We start from the raw sequence: 20,549 nt of genomic DNA on the forward strand, positions 1-20,549 counted from the left end.
AGATCTTTGAGGGTCCATTTTCACTTTGCCATTGTAGGCTGCACATGTCTTATGTAGGATCAAAACTTTTCTTTCTTGTCCGTCATAAGTAAATAATAGATAATATTGAAACATATTTGTTAGTTTTACCACAGTCCATGTAAAGTCCAGTAGTTTGGAATCTCATCACATTTTTCTTCAGCCATCTGAAACAAAATTGAAACACCAAAACAGATAATGAGGAGAGTGATTCGGTTAGAGTGCACATCTTTAATCAAGCAAAAAAAAAAAAAGAAGAAGAAAAAAACAGGAAAATGCCCGGAGATGGGATTTAAGGTAAGAAAAAAAAAAATGCACACACGTTATGCATCTCCAAACACACCAATGAAGAACAACTTTGGGCCCATTATTTAGGTGTTTAACTTCAGAGCTATAAGCTGTCACAGTTAGGAAAGGATAAACATTTTAAAAAACTGAGTATTGTAGTTTTTTTGCCATTTCACCAGCATACATAATTTTCAGCCTATATCCATGTGGTAATTTTTCTTTCGTTCATTGATGGGCAGCTCCTGATCTTCTTAACCATTGGGTTTTACTGCCCCCTACAGACACTAGGCACAAAAAAAGCTTGACTACGCCAACGGGCAGTCCCAGGGGGTATACTCCCACTCTCAGCTATTGACACACAGTTTTTTCTGCCTAGTCAGGCATAAGGACCTAGTTCCTTGCTGGGATCTTTGGTCCTGGCATTTTTTTCCTTTTCTAGTTAGATTTTTTTTCTCTTTTTGCTGTGAGACTCTACAATCAACTGCTGGACTGGACGACAGGCTGGATATTTTAAAAAATCCAGTGATCACCCCAGTCTGGCCAGCAAGCGCATGCAGACCAGAGCTTCGCGCTGGGTCAGTGCGCGACAGGCCCCGTCCTGGATCAGGGCAGCCATCATGTCTCGCGGGGACACATGACCGGGCGCCAATTGTCCGCGTCAGTGTTACCCTGTTCGACAGCCCCCCCCCTCCCACTTCGGTGGCGAGGAGGTCTGTCTTGGGTGTGTTACCCGCATGCACGCTGGACCAGTAAGTAGATGGCCCCTTCCCTCCTTTCCGGACAGTGAGTGGAGCGCAGGTACTCCCTGGGGTGGTCGGTTTCTCCGGGGGTTCACCTTCACGCCCCCCCCGGCATTGTACATGCACTGTGACCCCCTGGCCTTCCCCCGCCACTCGGAGTTGATTGTAAAGGGGTGGGGGTCTCCCAGTTCCTTTGGAGCCACACACTTGTGGCCAGGCATCCGAAAATTTAGGCCGTGACTTGCAGCCTACTAGCCAAGCGCTCTGTGGGGCGACTCTAGTGTGGGCGGCTGAAGCCGGTCGCTTTCAGTGCGCGCCATCCGTCCTCCCTTCTGCTGCCTCGGCCAATCTCTTCGCTCTTTCCCATGCGTGCACTGCACTCGGGTGTCTGAATATTTAGGCCACCTACTTCTGGAGAGGCAGCGCGGTGGACGTGGTCCTGGTCTGTGGTAGTAGTAGCTGTCATTATGCTACCCTTCTCAGCGGTGCTGTGGGTCCTAGGGGGTTTCTGATTGCGGGACTACCGGCATCGGAGAGGGGTTGGCAGCAGGTCCTCAGACGGCTTTGGAGGGGTGTCAGTGGTCGGTGCCCCCTATACGGGGCCTTAGTCTGCGCTTTTCTGTTGGGTCTCAGTCGTTGGCCCCCTCTGGGTTTTTTGTGTTCCTGATAGCGCCCCCCTACCTTCCCCTCCCCTGCCTAATCTGTTTCCAGATCCTGAATCTTGCTCTGTTGCCATGGACGTGCCCACCCTGCGGGGTTAGTCCACATCCCTAACCTGTCAGATAGTGAGGATATTCCCTCCACAGCTGTAGCTGCAGTAGAGGGACCCTGGTTCACACGCTGATTACATCCATGCAGGAGACTTTGCAGATGGAAGGCGCAGCTGAAGTGGCTGCATAGGTTGCCGTTCCCTTCTTTTGGCACTCACTAGCCATCTCGCATGGCTACAGTGTTTCCTTATCCCTCCTATTTTGACAAATGTGTCTATATCTTATGTTCAAAACGCCCCCTTGTGGTTCCTAAATGCTTTTCTGTGAGGTATCCCTTGCAGTCACTACTCCAGTAGTGGACTGTTCCACCGGTGGTGGGCCCCCCAGTCCCCAGGTTGGACAAGGCAATCATGATTCCAGTAGAGGAATCTCCAACCTTAAGAATCCAGCTGACAGGAAGACGGAGGCTGTGGCCACAATATCTTCGACTGCTGGCTCGGCACGCAGGCCAGTACTAGCCATTGCCCTGGTGTCTCAAACACTAATTGAGTGGGTTAAGCTTTTGCGCCATGACCTAGAGGGTAAGCCGGTTTCCCTGTCTTGGCTGAGTTAGCGGACAATCACCTGTTTGGGATTACCCTTGGTGACATCTTTTAAGAGTGTCACGGGAGGGAGGGTACTTTGCTCACCCAAGAATTAAAGATCTTCGTAGCAGACGTAGTCCAGCTTTCTTGGTTCACAAGAAGTTTTAAGTCCTCCTAGGGAGAATACAAGCGCCCCTGACCTGGCACGCCAAGAGCGGGATTTTTTTCTAGACCCGCAGAGAAGGTATCTTCTATCTGAAGGTGTGCCCTCATCCATGCCTGGGGTGGGGGGGGGGGGCGTTTTTGCTGGTATCCGGGCCATGGACCTCCTTGGTGAACAACCAATGGGTCCACGCAGTGATACTGTCCAGTTCCAAGTCAGAGTTTCGTTCTTGCCCACCGGAAAGGTTCTTTCCTTACAATGTGTGTCCCGGACCACTTGTAGGCGCTTCTTGAGGCGGTGCATGGCCTGTTTTTTTTTTTCCGGTATCGGATTTGTTTCAAGGCTTTTATTCAAGCCTGTTCACGGTCCCTGAGAAAGAGGACTACGTTTGTCCAATCTGGACCTTAGGGCTCTAAACTGCTTTATGCGGGTACGGAAGTTCAGAATGGAGTCCACTCGCAAGGATGCTTCCCTGCACATTCCGATGTATGCCTGACTCTAGTGCTGCCTCTGTTTTGCTGAGGGAGCGGAGTTTTACCAGTCGTGGCATTGCTCTTGGGTCTCGCTTCTGCCCCCTGTGTCTTCACAAAGTGTTGGCCCCAATGCTGGCATTATGTCAGCGGGGGATTGTGGTACTGGGCTATTTGGATGACCTTCTTCTGAGAACAGAGTCCCCTCCTGCTCTGGTAGACAACTTTTAGATCACTATACGAATTCTGAGGGAGTTCAGCTGGATTCTAAATTTTCAGAAGTCTGCTCTGGAAACTGCGGGATGCAATTCATCTTCTGTTGTCCAGCAGATGGTCATCCCTCCGGACTTGCATGCGGGCGCTGGGCCTGATGGTGTCTACCTTCAAGGCTGTTCCGTTTGCGCGGTTTCACACGAGGTCTCTGGTCAAATGGGACAATAATCTAGTCTCTGGACAATCTGATCCAGCTGAGCCAGGAAACGAGAGGGTCCCTGATCTGGTGGCTTGGTTTTACAGCGCTTCGACAGAGCAAATCCTTCCTCTCCTTGTTTTTGGCAGTTGTCGCCATGGATGCCAGCCTGTCCGTATGGGGAGGTGTCCTTGGCAATGATTCTGCTCAGGGGGTCTAGACACTGGAAGAATCCAGACTAGCGATCGATGTACTGGAACTTTGAGCGATCGGACTTTGTCTGGATCTTGGACGGATCATCTGCACCGGGGTCCGGTGCAAATTCAATCGGACAATGCCACGGCTGTGGTTTAGGTCAATCACCTGGGGGGCACAAGTTGTGTCCTGGCAGCTCTGGAGGCAGCCGGAATTCTACGATGGGCATAAAATTAGTTCCAGCCCACAGTTTTCAGGGGTGGAAACCTGGTAGGTGATTACCTCAGTGAACAGATGCTGGACCAAGGGGAATGGTCACTTCATCCGGAGGCGTTTCATCAGTTGTGTCTCTGGTGGGGCATTCCCGAGGTAGACCTGTTGGCAGGATCAAGGTAGAAGGGATTCCGCCCATATTAGTAGCCCTGGACTGGCCTAGCTGAGCCTGGTACACTGATCTGGTGCAGCTGGTTGCGACGTTCCTTGGAAGCTTCCTCTCAGGGAGTAAATGCTGTCCCAAAGGGCCAATCTTTCATTCTGCCTTACAGTCGCTGGCTAGGGGATTGTCTGAATCAGATTCCAACTCTGTTAAAGGCTAGGAAATCTACTTCTAGGAAGATCTACCATCGTACGTGGAAGACGTACATTGCGTGGTGTGAGTCTCTTGGGGTTCATCCTCGCTCTTTCGGTGGTAAGGATTTTGACCTTCCTCCAAACGGAGGGTTGAGCAGCGCCTGTCCTTGAGTACCATCAAGGGACAGGTTTCAGGCTTGGCGGTCTCCTTTCAACGATCATTGGCCACCCACTCCTTGGTGCGTACCTATATCCAGAGAGTTCAACACTTGGCTCCAGTGCGGTCTCCATTGCCACCCAAGGACCTCATTTTGGTACTGTCCATCCTCCAGAAACCTCCTTTTGAAAGTCTTAGGGAGGTTCCCCTGCTTACATTGGTTGTCTGTGCACACTTTCACAAAATTTTATAAAGTGGATGTATTGGCATCTGTGGATGCTTTTTTTGGCCATAAGGTTTTGAAGGCTGCTGCTTAGAGGACTCGGTCCTCTTTGAGGGTGTATTGTTTTTTTCAGGTGAGCTCCAGTTGTTCCTGGATGAGCTCCATGTTACCTGGTTGGCTATGGTTTAGCCTTGGGGATTTTTTTTTCTGCTGTTCCCACCCCTCATGTTTACCACTATTTTGGGATGTCCCAATGGTTAAGAAGATCAGGAGCTGTGTCCGCCAATGAACAAAAGAGAAAATGGGATTTTTGACTTACTGTAAAATCCATTTCTCTGATGTTTATTGAGTACCTATAGCAGAGAGAGGGAGTATACCCCCTGAGACTGCCCAAAGGCATAGCCAGACTTTTTTCTGCCTAGTGTCCTACTCCTGTAGTGGACAGGATAACCCAATGGTTAAGAAGATCAGGAGTTGTGTCTGTCAATGAACATCAGAGAAATGGATTTTTCAGGAAGACAAAAATCCCATTTTTTGGAGTCTCATATATCATATTTAGATAAAAATGTTAGGATTAGATTGTATTTGTTTGTTTTTGTCACTGAAAAAAAGAACTTATTTTATTTAATGTATTACTGTGTTCATCTTTTTTAAAAGACAATGCAATAGATGACCTCTCCCAGTTTTTTTGTACTTATATCTTCATTTTAGGTAAAAATAAAATCCTGCCCTGCTCATTTATTTATTTTTTATTATCACCCATAGCATTAAGACCCCCTTGGTACTAGGGAGACTAAAAGCAGGGCATTCAGAATTACTAATAAGAATATTGGATTTCTTCCTTCAGGTTTTCATGTGGCAAATCACACTTTTCTTTCCTTTTTCCCCTGAATAGTTACATGGATCAATAGACTAAGGAAAGTTTTCCATTTTCTATCCTTTTATCTAAATCCAAACACAAAATGGTTATACATTGCAGCTTTTCCGATTTTAGAAGAGGTGATTGCATTTGTTTTACTTATTTTTTCAGGCTTCTTCCTTTATTATCATTCAGTAATACTGATAATAAAACACTTCATGTATTAGGGTGGGTATGCTCACTCCTTCAGGGCTCGTTAATACTAGGTGGATTGAGCTGTGTTGATCTGCACTGATCATTGCAAGAGCCTATATAAATAAATTGTTCTCTATTTGCCCTACTCATACCATATATGTGCGCTAGTGTGTGCTTTTATGCAGCGCAACACACATCAATGCATTTTGTTAATTTTGAATAAAGTTGAAAAAATTAAATAATGTAAAGACTGATGCACTCTAATAATGTGGAGGCTCTGCCTCTGCACACTGCATGCCAGTAGACGCCAATGTGAAAGGACCCTTACTATATCTATGGAGGGAGCCATGGTTGCCATCCAGGCTGGGATTCAAGCATGTTTGCTTTTGTTTTTCTTTATTACATGGGGGTGTTGGGATAAGTAGTTTACACAAGAAAGATAACATTGTGTTTCCAGGCAATCTCACAATAAGTAAACAGGACAATGCCTTTCTGGCAAGATTTAGGTATTATTGTATTTGCTAAAAAAAATTCTCAGTCTAGAAAATGGAAATGTACAATATACAATCTGTAAAACAAAACAAGCTAAGAAAATAAAATACAGTACTGTAGTCACATGTGTAGGCTGCTAGACACAGACAGCTTACCTTGCACACTGTAACTGGCCAGTGATGAGTCAAAATTAGTTTTTTCCATTCTGGAGCGTTTCTACAAAAATATAGTTTTATTTAAATACTTTAAAAAATACTTTGCATTTCATGCATTATACAACATATTCTGAGATCATTCAGAAACAGATTGAACAGTATATCTGCAAATAGCTCCCCCACCCTTCTGTTTTTTTTTTCAGCTGGCGAAAGTACCCTGTGTGAATGGCATAAAAAAAGAGACAGGGGAGAACTGAAAAAGGAAGCGCAAGGTGTGGGGGTGAAGAAGAAGAAGTTTTAATCACTCTGCCATTTACACATTTTATACATATGTACATTTTTTAGTTTCCAGTTTAGGAGTACAACAATATAAATCTCACTCCTTTGAAAACATTTTAAACCTAAGATTCTATACCTAGTGCATGACTTGTAACAATTTTAAAGGGAATCTACACTCACTGGCCACTTTATGAAGTACACCTGTTCAATTGCATGTTAACACTAATCGCTAATCAACCAATAACATGGCAGCAAATCAATGCATTTAGGCATCTAGCCATGGTGAAGACGACTTGAAGTTCAAACCGAGCATCAGAATGGGAAAGAAAGGGGATTTTGGAAGTAAACCCTCCTATCGTTTTCAGCAAAGGAAGCTGCCATCTTGGCCTCGGCTTAATCTTCAACTGCCATGCTCCACATGTGATCAGTTATGGCACCAGTCATTGGATGGTTTGACAATTTGGTTGAGAGCACAATCAATGCGACAATTAGCATTTCTGGCATGCTGGGAATGGAAGTGTTTTTTTAAACGAATAAATCAATGGGTTTACTTCGGCTTTAATTGATTTTGAAAGTAGCATGGTTGTTGGTGCCAGACAGGCTGGACTGAGTATTTCAAAAACTACTGATCATCTAGGATTTTCATGCACAATCATCTCTAGGGTTTTTGGAGAATGATCCGAAAATTAGAAAATATCCAGTGAGCGGCAGTTGTGTGGACAAAAATGCCTTGTTGATGTCAGAGGTCAGAGGAGAATGGGCAGACTGGTTTGAGATGATCCAAAGGCAACAGTAACTCAAATAACCACACATTACAACCAAGAATACATCTGTGAATACACAACACATCAAAACTTGAAGCAGACGAGCTACAGCAGCAGAAGATCACACTGGATGCCGCTCCTGTCAGCTAAGAACAGGAAACTGAGGCTACGATTCGCACAGACTCACTAAATTTGGACAATAGCAGACTGGGAAAACCTTGCCTGGTCTGAAGAGTCTCAATTTCAGCTGTGACATTCAGATGGTAGGGTCAGATTTTGGCATAAACAACATGAAAGCATACGGCTGGTGGTGGTGGTCTTATGGTGGGGGAATACTTTCTTGGCACATTTTGGGCCCCTTAGTACCAATTAAGCATTGTTTAAACACCACGGCCTACAAAACTATTGTTGCTGACCATGTCCATCCCTTTATGACTACAGTGTACCCATGTTCTGATTTCTAGCTGAATAATGCACCTTGTCACAAAGCTCAAGTCATCTCAAACTGGTTTCTTGAACATGACAATGAGTTCACTATACTCCAGATCTCAATACAATAGAGCACCTTTGGGATGTGTGCTGGAACAGGAGATTCACATACTGCGTGATGCTATCATGTCAATATAAACCAAAATCTCTGAGGATTGTTTACAACACCTTGTTGAATCTATGCCACGAAGTATTAAGGCAGTTCTGAAGGCAAAAGGGAATCCAACCCGGCACTAGCAAGGTGTACCTAATAAAGTGGTCAATGAGTGTATATATAATTTTTTTTTTTTTTTTTTTTACTTTAACAAATTGTCCAAATCATTGAAAACAATGCACTCCATTGGCTGATGTTTAACCTCAACAGCTGCCAAGTAAAATCATAGCAGTAGATAATCTGTTGTGCCACTAATGGCTAGTCTATAACAAATTCTTTTGTTTTGTAATAAAACAAAAAGAGGAAGCACACACACATAAAAGTGTAAATGTGACATGAAAAAGCATATACAGTGGAAATAAAAAGTCTACACGCCCCTGTTAAAATGTCAGGGTTTCTGAAAGTTGCTTCAACAAAACAACAGTTTTTTGTTCAACTGAGTTGTACAGTTTATAGGTCACATTAAAGGTTGAAAAAGTGCTGAAATTATTTTTTTTGTCTCATTTTTTTACATCACAGAAACCTGACATTTTAACATGGATGTGTAGACTTTTTATATCCACTGTAGACAGCACATGTAGGACAATGAATCAAATCACTCGCATCTAAAAGCCGATGTCGACCTAAAATCGAACAGCGGTGTGACGTCAGCACCAAAGTCTCCACCCGAGATGTGAGTAATTTAATTAATTGTCCTACATATGATGTCTATATGCTTTTTATATTAAAAGTACTACACTATTAGAATCTTCTCTTGGCTCCTGGTAAGCTTTTGTTTATTCAGTGTTGGAGGCTTTTAAAAAGGAGAAGTCTTGGGAATCCTTATATTCAAATGATTTGTGTCTGAGCAACATGCTGATTGAGGCGGTTATGCTGCTGTAGTGGCAGTCACTCATTTTGGTGAGTTTGCACTCTGTACATGGGTGATGGAAGATCACTGAAGCACTTCTGAGAAGATTTGTGTCACCAGTTTGTACTTTATTTTTTTTATTTTGGACTTCAATGCTAAATGTGTGCGAGTCTGTATATGTTTTTGAGGCGCTGCACTTTTATTTTGAACATAGTTGTGCAAAACTAATAAAAATCAAAGTTACTCATCAATCGCAATCTACTGGTAGGTGATGCTGACCCCTGAAACTTGGACAGGAAGGGCAACACCTACTAGTACCGATCCCCTTTCCTCTTGCAGCTGCTGAAAGACGCCTCTCTTTCTCTCGCTCCAACTGGCATTCAGTGGCTGCAGGAGGAAAGGGGATCAGTATCAGTAAATGCCCCCCACCTCCTGCCCGTTCCTCTTCTTTCAGCTGTTTGGCTCTCCTGTGTGCTCCCCTGGTCCTAAGCCTAGGCCTTACTAATTAATATCTTTAAGAAAAAAAAAAAGTGCCTCGAACCCCGGTGATCTTTGATCGCTTTCATGTTGTTCAGGTAGACCTCCAACTCTCAAAGGCTGCCTAGCCCTGCTCTAACTTGTCTAGTATCCAAGTATATCACTGTGTGCTTCAACACCAGCAGTGATCTTTATGCACAAACCCATCACTGACAATTAAAAGGCTTACCAGAGAAAAAAAATCTCACAGACGTATATTGCACTCCGCATGCATTAACCTGCGGCCGCATCAAGATACTTCTTCTCTCCCTTTACCACCCAGGACACAGATAAAGGAATATTGACTAAGGGGCGAATCTCACAAGCATCAGCAGATCTTGGCTAGGACATCCTCCAATCCTCACATTCTTATAAGACATCCCCAATATAATACATATATGGATCAAGAGTGTATAGTATAGTGCATAGTGTTGAAGCAAACAGGTGTTATATTTGGACTTCACTAGACAAACTGGACTAATTTGGACTTATTGTTATTATTGTCGAAGTGCTGCATTAGATTTACTGCAAAAAAATAATATAAGGTTTATTTTATCTTACTCTGTAGACAAGGAGTTATCCACGAAGCTGCTGTGTATAGCACACAGGCTGCAAGTGACCAACAAAATATATCGAAGAGAGTTTTTCATGTTGCAAAATCTAAATTAAAAAGGAAATAAAAAGCAAATGTAACAAAACAACAATAACAAAACTAAGCTAATTACTTCTATGTTACTACCATAGCAAAAGCAATCATTTCCAATAATAAAATTATAGTTCAAATGTGCCCAAATCCCATAACATCAGGATTTCAGACAGCAATGTGCTAGTTTCTGGGACCATAGTGGAAAGCTGACAGTTATTCTTGCAACCAAACAGAACATGTAGTGCGTTAGTACGCAGAAGAATTCTACAGACTGAAGTTTATATTTTATAATCTTAAGTCCCACTTTTGACCATGATCACAAAGCTGCTCCATGTTAGGGCAAAGAAACTAAACATTAGTCTTAAAGCTTGCAGAGAATATGCATAAATTATATGATATATTTAGACGCACACACAATGTATATACTAACTGCAGTGAAATAACTAAAATGACATACCAGTCCAATAATAGATGTACACAAAGACACACCCATGCATTAGCCATATGTAAATAGAACTCAACAGAACTGTTGGGTATACACGTTCAGATTTTTCGAATGCTAGCCTTTCCTATCTATTGGTAAATAGATAGGAAAGTATATCATATTTACTTACTTAGCTGCTAGAACCCCAATTTTTTTTTTAAATGGCCGGTGGTCCGCTTTAACATAAGGGTGGTCCCAACAGCAGATTCGCCGCTGGATCACCTTTATGGGCGGCGGGACAGGGTGCCCCTCCCCCTGCTAAACAGAGCCATCGGTAGCAGGGAAAACAGTCCGGTCTGGCCCCTCTCAGGCAGGAAGTCGAGTGAGGACAAGATGGCCCCCACTCGACTCTATGCCCTTGGAGGACCGGAGCGACGTCATACGTTGCTTCCTCCCAACGGCCTTAAAGAGACCATTTTTTCATCATTTGGCTAACTTTACTGCTTTCATATTTTTTTATTAAAAAAAATTATTTTTTTCGTTTGTAAGACCTCTGCGCAAATACGGTGCGATAAAAAATGTTGCAGCGGTCTCCATTTTTATCTCTAGGGTCTCTTAAATGTTGTCATGCATTCCAGGAGTCTTCAGGAAATAGGTTTTTCTGGCTTAGCACACCCTCCTGCATGCATGCCAGAGCTAAGTGCAGATGGATTCCAGGAAATAAATGCTACATAAAGCATCTGCCCAAGATATGTTAGGGGAATGTTTTTCAAAGTGATTTCTCAGCAAAAATTGGATTTTTGACTTACAATAAAAGCCAATTCTCTGATGTTCATTGACGGACACAGCTCCTGATCTTCATAACCATTTGGTTATACTGCCCCCTACAGCAGTAGGACACTAGGCAGAAAAATAATTTGATCCATCTGGAAATGGTCGCAGAAGAAGCCGACAACCCTTTGTGAGGTCCATCCGTGAGCACAAATAGAGAGTCTGACTTCCTAAAAGACTCAGTAGCTGCCAGGTACACCCTAATTGCCGGACCACATCCAAGGCAATTTCCTTTGGATGTTTTGCCTGGGACACTGCAGACCTGAAAGGCTTCAAGCCCTTGTCAAATCGACCCTGAGGGATGAAATAACTTCTTATGAGCCAAGAAAGAGGGCCCAAATCTACGACGAGGTTTTTTGCCCTTAGTAGCCTGTGGAAGAAAAGTACTCTTTCCCCCTGTTAGACCCTTAATGATAGCCCTAAACAGGCAATCCCCTTAAAAGGGGAGATCAGTCAAGGACTTCTTTAGAAGTCAGATCCGCAGACCAGCATTTGAGCCAAAAGACACGCCGAAGGACAACTGCCGAAACAGAAAGCCAAGACACTAGGGGAGCTGCATCCAAAGAGGCATCACAGATAAACTGCAATAAACTGGCAAAGGCAGGGGGGGGGGGGGGGGGGGTTGTTCTCGCTCTAGGTCACGGTGTAAAAGCTTAGCCCACTTGGCCAGAGTTTGCGACACCAGGGCAATGGTGAATACCAGCCTCCGTTCCGAATCAGCCAGAGTGTACATATTGCGGGCCACCTTCCTGTCAGCCGAATCCTTAAAATGGCACCGGCAGCCACCAGGATAGTCTGCACTCCATGTGCGGTGATCAGGAAGTGAAAAGATCCAGGAGTCAGCACCAGGGGATGAGGAGGGGCTCCCACTGCCGAAATCGCAGCCCACAGGGCTCTGCTGTCATAGCTGCAGCTATTTTCAATGGCAAACCACCGCAAAATGGCCGCCGGACTACACAAACATAGCCGCTGTGCATAGAAACACACAGGCTACAGCAAAATGGCAGCACCATGAGGCTCCCAGGGACCCAGGAGGGATCCCTAAACCTCAAAGACAGACCCAGGCAAGACGGGGGTGCCCTGGCAGGAGCCCCCACCAGTTACAAACACAGCCGATTGTCTGGGTGCACCCCAGGCCCCCCCATAGCTAGCACAGCAACCTGCCCCGACCCCGGGAGGTGGACCAGACCACCCACACAGCCCCAGCATAAGTGGAGGGAGGGTAGGGGGACAGCGGAAGGGGGGGTGCCTAACGGCAAGGAGGGGAATCCGGGGGTCCGACCGTCCCAAGGAAAGGCCCATGTCCATCCCAAAACCCTCCAGGATGAGAGGGGGGCAGCTACTTACCATACTAAGAACCAGGCAGGTAGCGCTCCAGAAAGAACCCCTCGCCATCGAAAAGGGGGGGCTGTTGGCCAGGAGGAACGCTGCGACTCAGGCCGAGACCCGGTCGTATGCGACCTCACAAGGAGTTTAACTCGCAGGCCAGCCCCCATCCAGTAGGACTATGTCGCAGCTAACCTAACGCAGAGCGGAGGTCTGCGCATGCTCGCTGCCCAGACTGGGGTGACCATTGAATCTAGATTATACAGCCCGTCTTCCAGTCTGGCAGTTAATTGTAAATCTCACAGGAAAAAAGCAGGGAAAAAAATTTTCCCAGACCAGAGATCCCAGCAAGCAACTAGGTCCTTACTCCTGACTAGGCAGAAAAAAAACTGAGTACCTATAGCAGGGAAAGGGAGTATACCCCATAGGCATAGCCAGATTTTTTTTCTGCCTAGTGCTCTACCCCTGAAAGGAGCAGTATAACCCAATGGTAATAAAGATCAGGAGCTGTGTCTGTCAATGAACGAAAGCGAAATAAAAAAGCAGAGACATAGATTGATGGGGGAGTTTGCCTTAAATATTAAAAATGAATTCAATACTGGGATTCCCTACTCCCCTGTCAGAATACAAAGGCCAGAGCTTGAGACCATTGACTGTAAGCACTGCTCGAATGCCAGTTTTCCAGCAATCTTATTCGTAGAAGTTGAATGTTGGACTGTTTTCTGTTCAGACAGCGGTACACACATACCAGGCTTTAGTGAGGAGTTAAATTTGGTATCACTCTAATGCCCCACCATTAAAACATTTATGGTACATTCACACCATTCACCACACCAGTGGGACTGCATTGAGTGGTTGTTCCCGTGCAGTCTCATTGCATGACAAGGCAAAATGCCTTGCCTCCCCATCTACCCGCTTCACACCACTGCGTGCAGTCCTTATTTTTCAGAGCAACGCAGTGGGAGGTAATCCACTGCTGCGCATCATATGGTCTGCAATTGAACTTCATTAGACATCTGTGTGACATCTCAAAGTTTGTTTAAAAAAACAAAAAGGAACAGTGCAAAGCGCCAAAATTAGCGCATTCCAACTATACTAATCCTCCCAGGCACTGCACACTAGCCCAAGTGTTGTAACGCAAATAAAATGGAACAGCAGAGAGTGCCAGACCAAGTACATTAGTATGAGCAGAGCTTTTATTAAAAGACAATTGGCAACTTACTATTAGCTGTAAGAACAAAGCATGGCTAAATGATTTAAAAAAACTATACTTTCCATGGGTCCGCATAGTGGATGGTCAGGATGCTGCTGTGGCCACCAGCAGGATTAGAGTAAGAAGTCGCAGGGTTTTGAAATACGTAACAATGCCCCTCTGCTTCCTGTTTCGCCCACAGTGGCATCACTTCTGATCCAGTGCCCCTGTGTGTACCAGCCTGGTTCTCTGCATTAACTGGCTCATCCTACAGTGGCATCTAAATCTGCTGGTGGCCACAGCAGCATCCTGACCATCCACCTTGCAGATCCATAGGTCCATGGAGAGCATTGTTTAAATCATAGAGACATGCTTTGTTCTTACAGCTAAAAGTGAGTTGCCAATTGTCTTTTAATAAAAACTGTGCTCATACTACTGTACTTAAAATAAAACAGCAGAGAGCCAGACTATTTTCTCAGAGGTCACTTCACTCTTATGGAGGTGCAGCTGCTGGTATGTGGAGCAGGATAAAGACTTGATGGACTCCTTTACAAGGACTTTCTGGGGTTAATAAGAAACCTATAGATCAGTAATGGCAAATCTTGGCACTGCAGATGTTTTGGAACTACATTTCCCACGATGCCTAACTACAGTACAGAGTGCATGAGCATGATGGGAAATGTAGTTCCAAAACATCTGGGGTGCCAAGGTTCGCCATCACTGCTATAGATTAATTTATAGCTTGTTTATTTCCTCTGCCTTTCCCCCTTTTCCTTGTTCACTGGTCGATGAGTATGAAGCTCCTGTCTTACGCCATTTGCTTGGTGGCTGGTGAGAACATACCCATAATGGAGTGAACAATGCTACGCAGACCAAATAATCAAAGTCCAGTTTACCGTTTCCTATAGCAATTTTTTATAATTTAAGGAACTATTGGACTTTTATGGTATTTAAAGTAGCACTGTAAATGTTTTTTAAAAAAACCTTTATTACTAATAAAAAAAATAAAAAGCGGAAGTTCGGTACAATGACTATAGTTTCACATTAAGGTCAGCATTCTTGTCAGCAGATCCTGAGGACTTTTGTCCTAGTTTAACACAAAAAACATGCTGACACAAACGTTACACAACAAATCAGGTGCATAAAAGCCACAAGCAATGGAAGCAGATATTTCATATTTCAAGTTTCTACGTAAATATGAGATACACACAGGACAGCATTCACAAATGCTAATATATGTAATAATAAACATACAAAAAAAAAAGTGCTGAAACACACATTGCCTTAGCATCCCATGGATATCAAAGATCATCTAGGTTTGTGATGGCCTATCAAAATGCTTTAACTGTGAGTTTTTTTTTTTTTCATTCATTCAAAACAAAAAATATGAAATATTAGAAAATGATGTCCGTTCGCAAGCTTGTTGCAATATCAACATCGGATAACCAATTTTGCTAATCTGAGCAATATCATACTATGTCTTTCAAATGAAATCTGCGAATGACAAAATCAGTGTTATACTATAAGGCCCCATTGCTGAAAAATAAGGTGCGCTAAAATAATCAAAGTGACAATATGCACAGTGTGAATACAAAATCAATATATACAATCATACATATAGGTGATAGTGTTCCGGTGAAGCTCAAATAGTGAAACAACCAAAAAGAGTCCACAAATCCAAAGGGATTTCACCAAGTGTCATAGGCGATAAACTTTTAAATAAAGCTGTAAAAAACTTGAGAGTGCAATAACTGATATAAAATTGCAAAGTCCACAAAAGTCTTCACCAGATGCTATAAATAGTGAAAAGGTTGAAAGTAGTATTTCCAGTGCTGTGTAATTGAAGATCCCGCCACCAACAAGCTATCCTCTTTACCAAATAGATTAGGATGAAACGCAGAGAAAACTCTGATTGTTGGGTTGGGAAGGAGGAGATATCACTAAATAACCACCCTGTGGTATGGTGCAGTAATAGCCTCTTGCCAGATGGTAAATAAACCCAGCGCAGGAAATATTCAATAGATGATGCCTTTTCGATGGATCGAATACCAGTAGCTGTGTTCCACTCTCACTATGAGTCCGTGTTTCTATTGGCTCTCCAAGGTGAGCATGTGTGGAATAAAGAATAAACGGACCATAGTGTATTATCCCCGAGATAAATTTATTAGGTAAGATATTGCACTTACATTTATGGATGGGAATGACAGCGACAGTATGAGTGAATCCGCCTAGCCCAGCTGCAGACCGAGGAGGAATCCTATTTCAGCAGAAGCCTTGTCAGAGGAAACGCGTCAGAGAGGAGGCATGTCACGCCGCCACAGACGTCACGCACAGCTCGGACTGCAGCCGGGCTAGGCGGATTCACTCATACTGTCGCTGTCATTCCCATCCATAAATGTAAGTGCAATATCTTACCTAATAAATTTATCTCGGGGATAATACACTATGGTCCGTTTATTCTTTATTCCACACATGCTAACCTTGGAGAGCCAATAGAAACACGGACTCATAGTGAGAGAGTGGAACACAGCTACTGGTATTCGATCCATCGAAAAGGCATCATCTATTGAATATTTCCTGCGCTGGGTTTATTTACCATCTGGCAAGAGGCTATTACTGCACCATACCACAGGGTGGTTATTTAGTGATATCTCCTCCTTCCCAACCCAACAATCAGAGTTTTCTCTGCGTTCCATCCTAATCTATTTGGTAAAGAGGATAGCTTGTTGGTGGCGGGATCTTCAATTACACAGCACTGTAAATACTACTTTCAACCTTTTCACTATTTATAGCATCTGGTGAAGACTTTTGTGGACTTTGCAATTTTATATCAGTTATTGCACGCTCAAGTTTTTTACAGCTTTATTTAAAAGTTTATCGCCTATGACACTTGGTGAAATCCCTTTGGATTTGTGGACTCTTTTTGGTTGTTTCACTATTTGAGCTTCACCGGAACACTATCACCTATATGTATGATTGTATATATTGATTTTGTATTCACACTGTGCATATTGTCACTTTGATTATTTTAGCGCACCTTATTTTTCAGCATTTATTTCACTAGGTATAGTTCAGGTAGCAGCTTTAAGTTATCAGCGCACCCTTATTTACATCATATAAGGCCCCATTCACATGGCGGATTCCACAGATCGCCTGCTGATTAGAGCAGAGCGGGGAAGATGATACATTCCTGTCTGCTCAATTTCTGCAGAGCAGACACAGACAGAGCCTGATTTGCTCTATGGCAGGCCAGGAGTAAAACTGCATTGTCGGTTTACATCCGACTACCTCTGATCCACTCCCCCTAAACAGAAGAGAACAGAGTACGCTTTGGTTTTTCTTAGTGGACCTAATTAAACCCAAAGGTAGGCAGGTGTAAACAGACACAAATCTGTATACACCTGCCTGTCTATAGAGAGGAATGGACTTTCCGGTCAGGTCTGCGTGAAAAACTAAAGGCCCGTACACACGTACCGATTGCCGGCCGTAAATATTCGGCCAACGTCCGATCGGCCGATTGTCGGCTTTAGTATGATGCTTCCGACAACCGACTGCGACTTTTCGGCCGAACAAAATCTGGTGTGCAGGCTATAAAATTTTTGTTGGCCAACAAAGAACGGGCGATTGTTCGTCAGTCAGTACAGATTTCGGCCGACAAAAGCCAGATGAGCAAGACTGGGCATGCTCAGAGAAGAAAAACACACGGAAAGTTAACCAGTTGCCGACCGCCGCACGACTATATACTGCGGCGGTCAGCCCCGGCCAGGCAGAGTGACGTATGGGTACGTCACTCGCCTATCACTGACTTGTGAGCCAACTGCGGGCGGGCACGCACCCGCCGAGGCGCGCGCCCGCCCCGGCTCGTTCACTGACAAGTCAGTGCGTGTGACCGGCGGACCCGATCGTCCGCCGGTCACTCACGATCGCTCCGGTGAAGGGAGAAAGTCAGGCGGCTTATGTAAACAAGCCGCATGTCATTCTCCCTGGTGTAAAAATGAAGATCAGACGGTTCTACTATGTAGGACCGTTGATCTTTGTTTTTACACCAATAGCCATGTCCCTTTACAGTTAGAATCACGCCCCTAGGACACACTTAACCCCTCCCTCTCCAATACAGTTAACCCCTTCCCTGCCAGTGTCATTTTTGCAGTAACAGTGCATATGTATTGCACTGATTACTGCAGTTATGTCACTGGTACCCCCAAAAGTGTCAAAAATGTCAGTTAGGGGTCCGGTCTGTCTGCCGCAATGTTGCAGTACCGCAAAAAAAAAAAAATCGCAGATCGCCACCATTACTCTTTAAAAAAAACCACCAAAAATGACAAAAATCTTTCCCTTTGTTAGTAAACGCGATAACTTTTGCGCAAACCAATCAAAATACGCTTTTTGTGATTTTTTTTACCAAACATATGTAGCATAAAACAAATTGGCCGAAAATGTTAAAAAATTTTGATTTTTACATTTTTTTGGGGGGAATTTCATATTAAAAAAATGTGAAAAATATTGTTATTTTTGCAAAATTGACGCTCTTTTTTTTGTTTATAGCGCATGATCAAAAAAAAAAAAAAAAAAAAAAAAAAAAAAAAAAATCGCACAGGTGATCAAATACCACCAAAAGAAAGCTCTGTTTGTGGGAAAAAAAGGACGTCAAATTCGTTTAGGTACAGCGTCGCACGACCGCGCAATTGTCAGTTAAAATCACGCAGTAAAAAAAAAAAAAAAAAAAAAAAAAAAAAAAAAAAATCGCAAAATACCCCCTGGTCTTTTTAGCAGCCAAATCCTCTGGGGCTTAAGTGGTTAACCATCACATGACATCACTTCTGCAGTCGGTTGTTGTTGGCCAACAAAATTCGTGTGCAGTCTAGAGCACATTTCAACCAACACAACAACACTGGACAAAAGACAGCCGATCGTTCGGCTGACAATCGGTACGTGTGTACGGGGCTTAACAAGCACACCTGATTGGAATTCTTGTGTGAAAGGGACCTAAATGAACAGTAGGATTTTGCCCACAGCCACAAGATAGAAGTAGATTTCTTTCTGAGACAGGAGGTGTTATTTTTTTTTTTTTTCTTAACCTAAAAAAAAAAAAAAATGTATGCTATAGCACCCAATGTCTGTCACCAACAAAAGTGTTATTACACAGGAAACCACTTAAAAGCACCAACCTGGGGTGTGACATTGTCACTTAAAAGCCGCAACAGTCCCACAGGGTGACCTATACTTTACAATGGCGAAGCCAAGTAGTTTAAACAGTATTTAAAAGGAAAAATAAATAAAAATCGAGGTTTGATTGGTGCATTTTGGAACAGCCCCCATTCAAACAGCCACAGGGACGCAATCTGACTGTGGTTTACATTTCTTAGAGGACTGGAGTCCAAAAACCTGTCAGCTATTACCCAGAGTAACTTGACCCCCCCACCCCCTAAACACTAGCTTCACACCCTTACCTGCCCAGCAAAACTTGCATTATTCTGCTGTGATTTGCCAATCTGCTGCCTAAAGGCCGTACACACGATAAGAAAATCTGATGGGAAAATTCATCCGACGACCGATCTGCAGATTTTCGGATTGTTAGTATGGTGCTTTCGACAGCCGACTCCGACTTTTCGGCTGACAAAACCCTGATGTGCAGGCTATAAAATTTTTGTCGTTCGTAATACAACGTCCGATTTTCGTCTCGTACAGATTTTGACGGAAAAAAATCTTAAGAGCAAGACTAGGCATGCTCAGAGATGAAAGAACACATACAAAGCAATCCAACACATGACATCACTTCTGAAGTAGAATTCTGTCGTACGGGAGACTTTGTATGAAAATAACCTCTTCACTTTCCACATCAGACCAGCATCAGACTTAAGCCGTGGTCCTCCAGCACCATCTTCTTCTGCAACATCATCAAGTACCAGCACCTTTTAGGTTCAGGCAGCTGGCTCCTGATGACGTGGCGCTAGCTCTTCCCATCAACAGCTGTGTGTCCCTGCCCCTGCAGCCTGGGATGTGTGTCAGAATTATCCCAGGAGGCTGCGGAACTAGGAATCTATTATTCTAGCCTTGGCTGGACTTAAAATTAAAACATGTAACCAAATAAAAAATAAAATATTGCTTTTTATCCACTTAAGTTCCGGAAGATATTACCTCCTTCATAACCAGGACATTTTTTGCTATTCAACACTGAGCTACTTTAACTGGCGATTGCACTGTCAAGCAATACTGTATGCAAATTACATTTTTATAATTTTTCTCTCACAAAAAGAGCTTTCCTTTGGTAGTATTTCATCACCACTGGGTTTTTTGTTTTGTGATAAAAATGAACATATCCAATAAAATCGAATTTCTTCATAAATTTTGGCCAAAATGTATCCTGCTACATGTTTTAGTTAAAAAAAAAAAAAAATAATCCCAATAAGCCCCCACTCACACTGGGGCGACGCTACTTCGCACCGCGACCTCCGAGGTCGCGGTGCGAGCAGCGCGCCGCTACCTCGGAGCGGCCGCCACGGACTTCGTAACATTGAAGTCTATGGCGGTCGCCTCCTGGTCGCCCCAAAGAAGCTCCGGACCCTTTTTCTGAGTCGGAGCGACTTGTGTCGCTCCTATCAGAACGGGTCCGCAGCTTCCCTATGGGAGGCGACCTGCGGCGACCTGTGAGGCGACCAGGTCGCCTCACAGGTCGCCCCAGTGTGAACGGGGGCTAAGTGTATATCAGTTATTTTGCATTAAATTTATTGTGTCTACAAACGAAGATACATTTATTTGAGAATACATCAATCCTGATGTACTAATGGGCCAGTCTCATTTCCTGGGGCCCTAAAATGCCAGGACAGTACAAATATTCCCCAATTGTTTA

The 20,549-nt window shown here is 43.9% G+C and overlaps 1 protein-coding gene across 1 annotated transcript in view; it reads right to left on the reverse strand.

The window, feature by feature from the left end:
- The window catches only part of RNASET2 (ribonuclease T2), a 108,637-nt gene that overhangs the window by 66,501 nt on the left and 21,587 nt on the right, over nt 1-20,549 (reverse strand). The window contains exons 2-4 of the mRNA XM_082252533.1: nt 9,842-9,940; nt 6,229-6,289; nt 130-185 (exon numbers count right to left, since the gene is read on the reverse strand). Of these exons, the coding sequence (XP_082108659.1) occupies nt 130-185; nt 6,229-6,289; nt 9,842-9,930 (206 nt within the window). The 5' untranslated portion in view covers nt 9,931-9,940. The remainder of the gene's footprint in view (nt 1-129; nt 186-6,228; nt 6,290-9,841; nt 9,941-20,549) is intronic.

This window comes from Pelophylax lessonae (assembly GCF_965119305.1).
Source record: "Pelophylax lessonae genome assembly, chromosome: 3".
Lineage (NCBI taxonomy): Eukaryota > Metazoa > Chordata > Amphibia > Anura > Ranidae > Pelophylax > Pelophylax lessonae.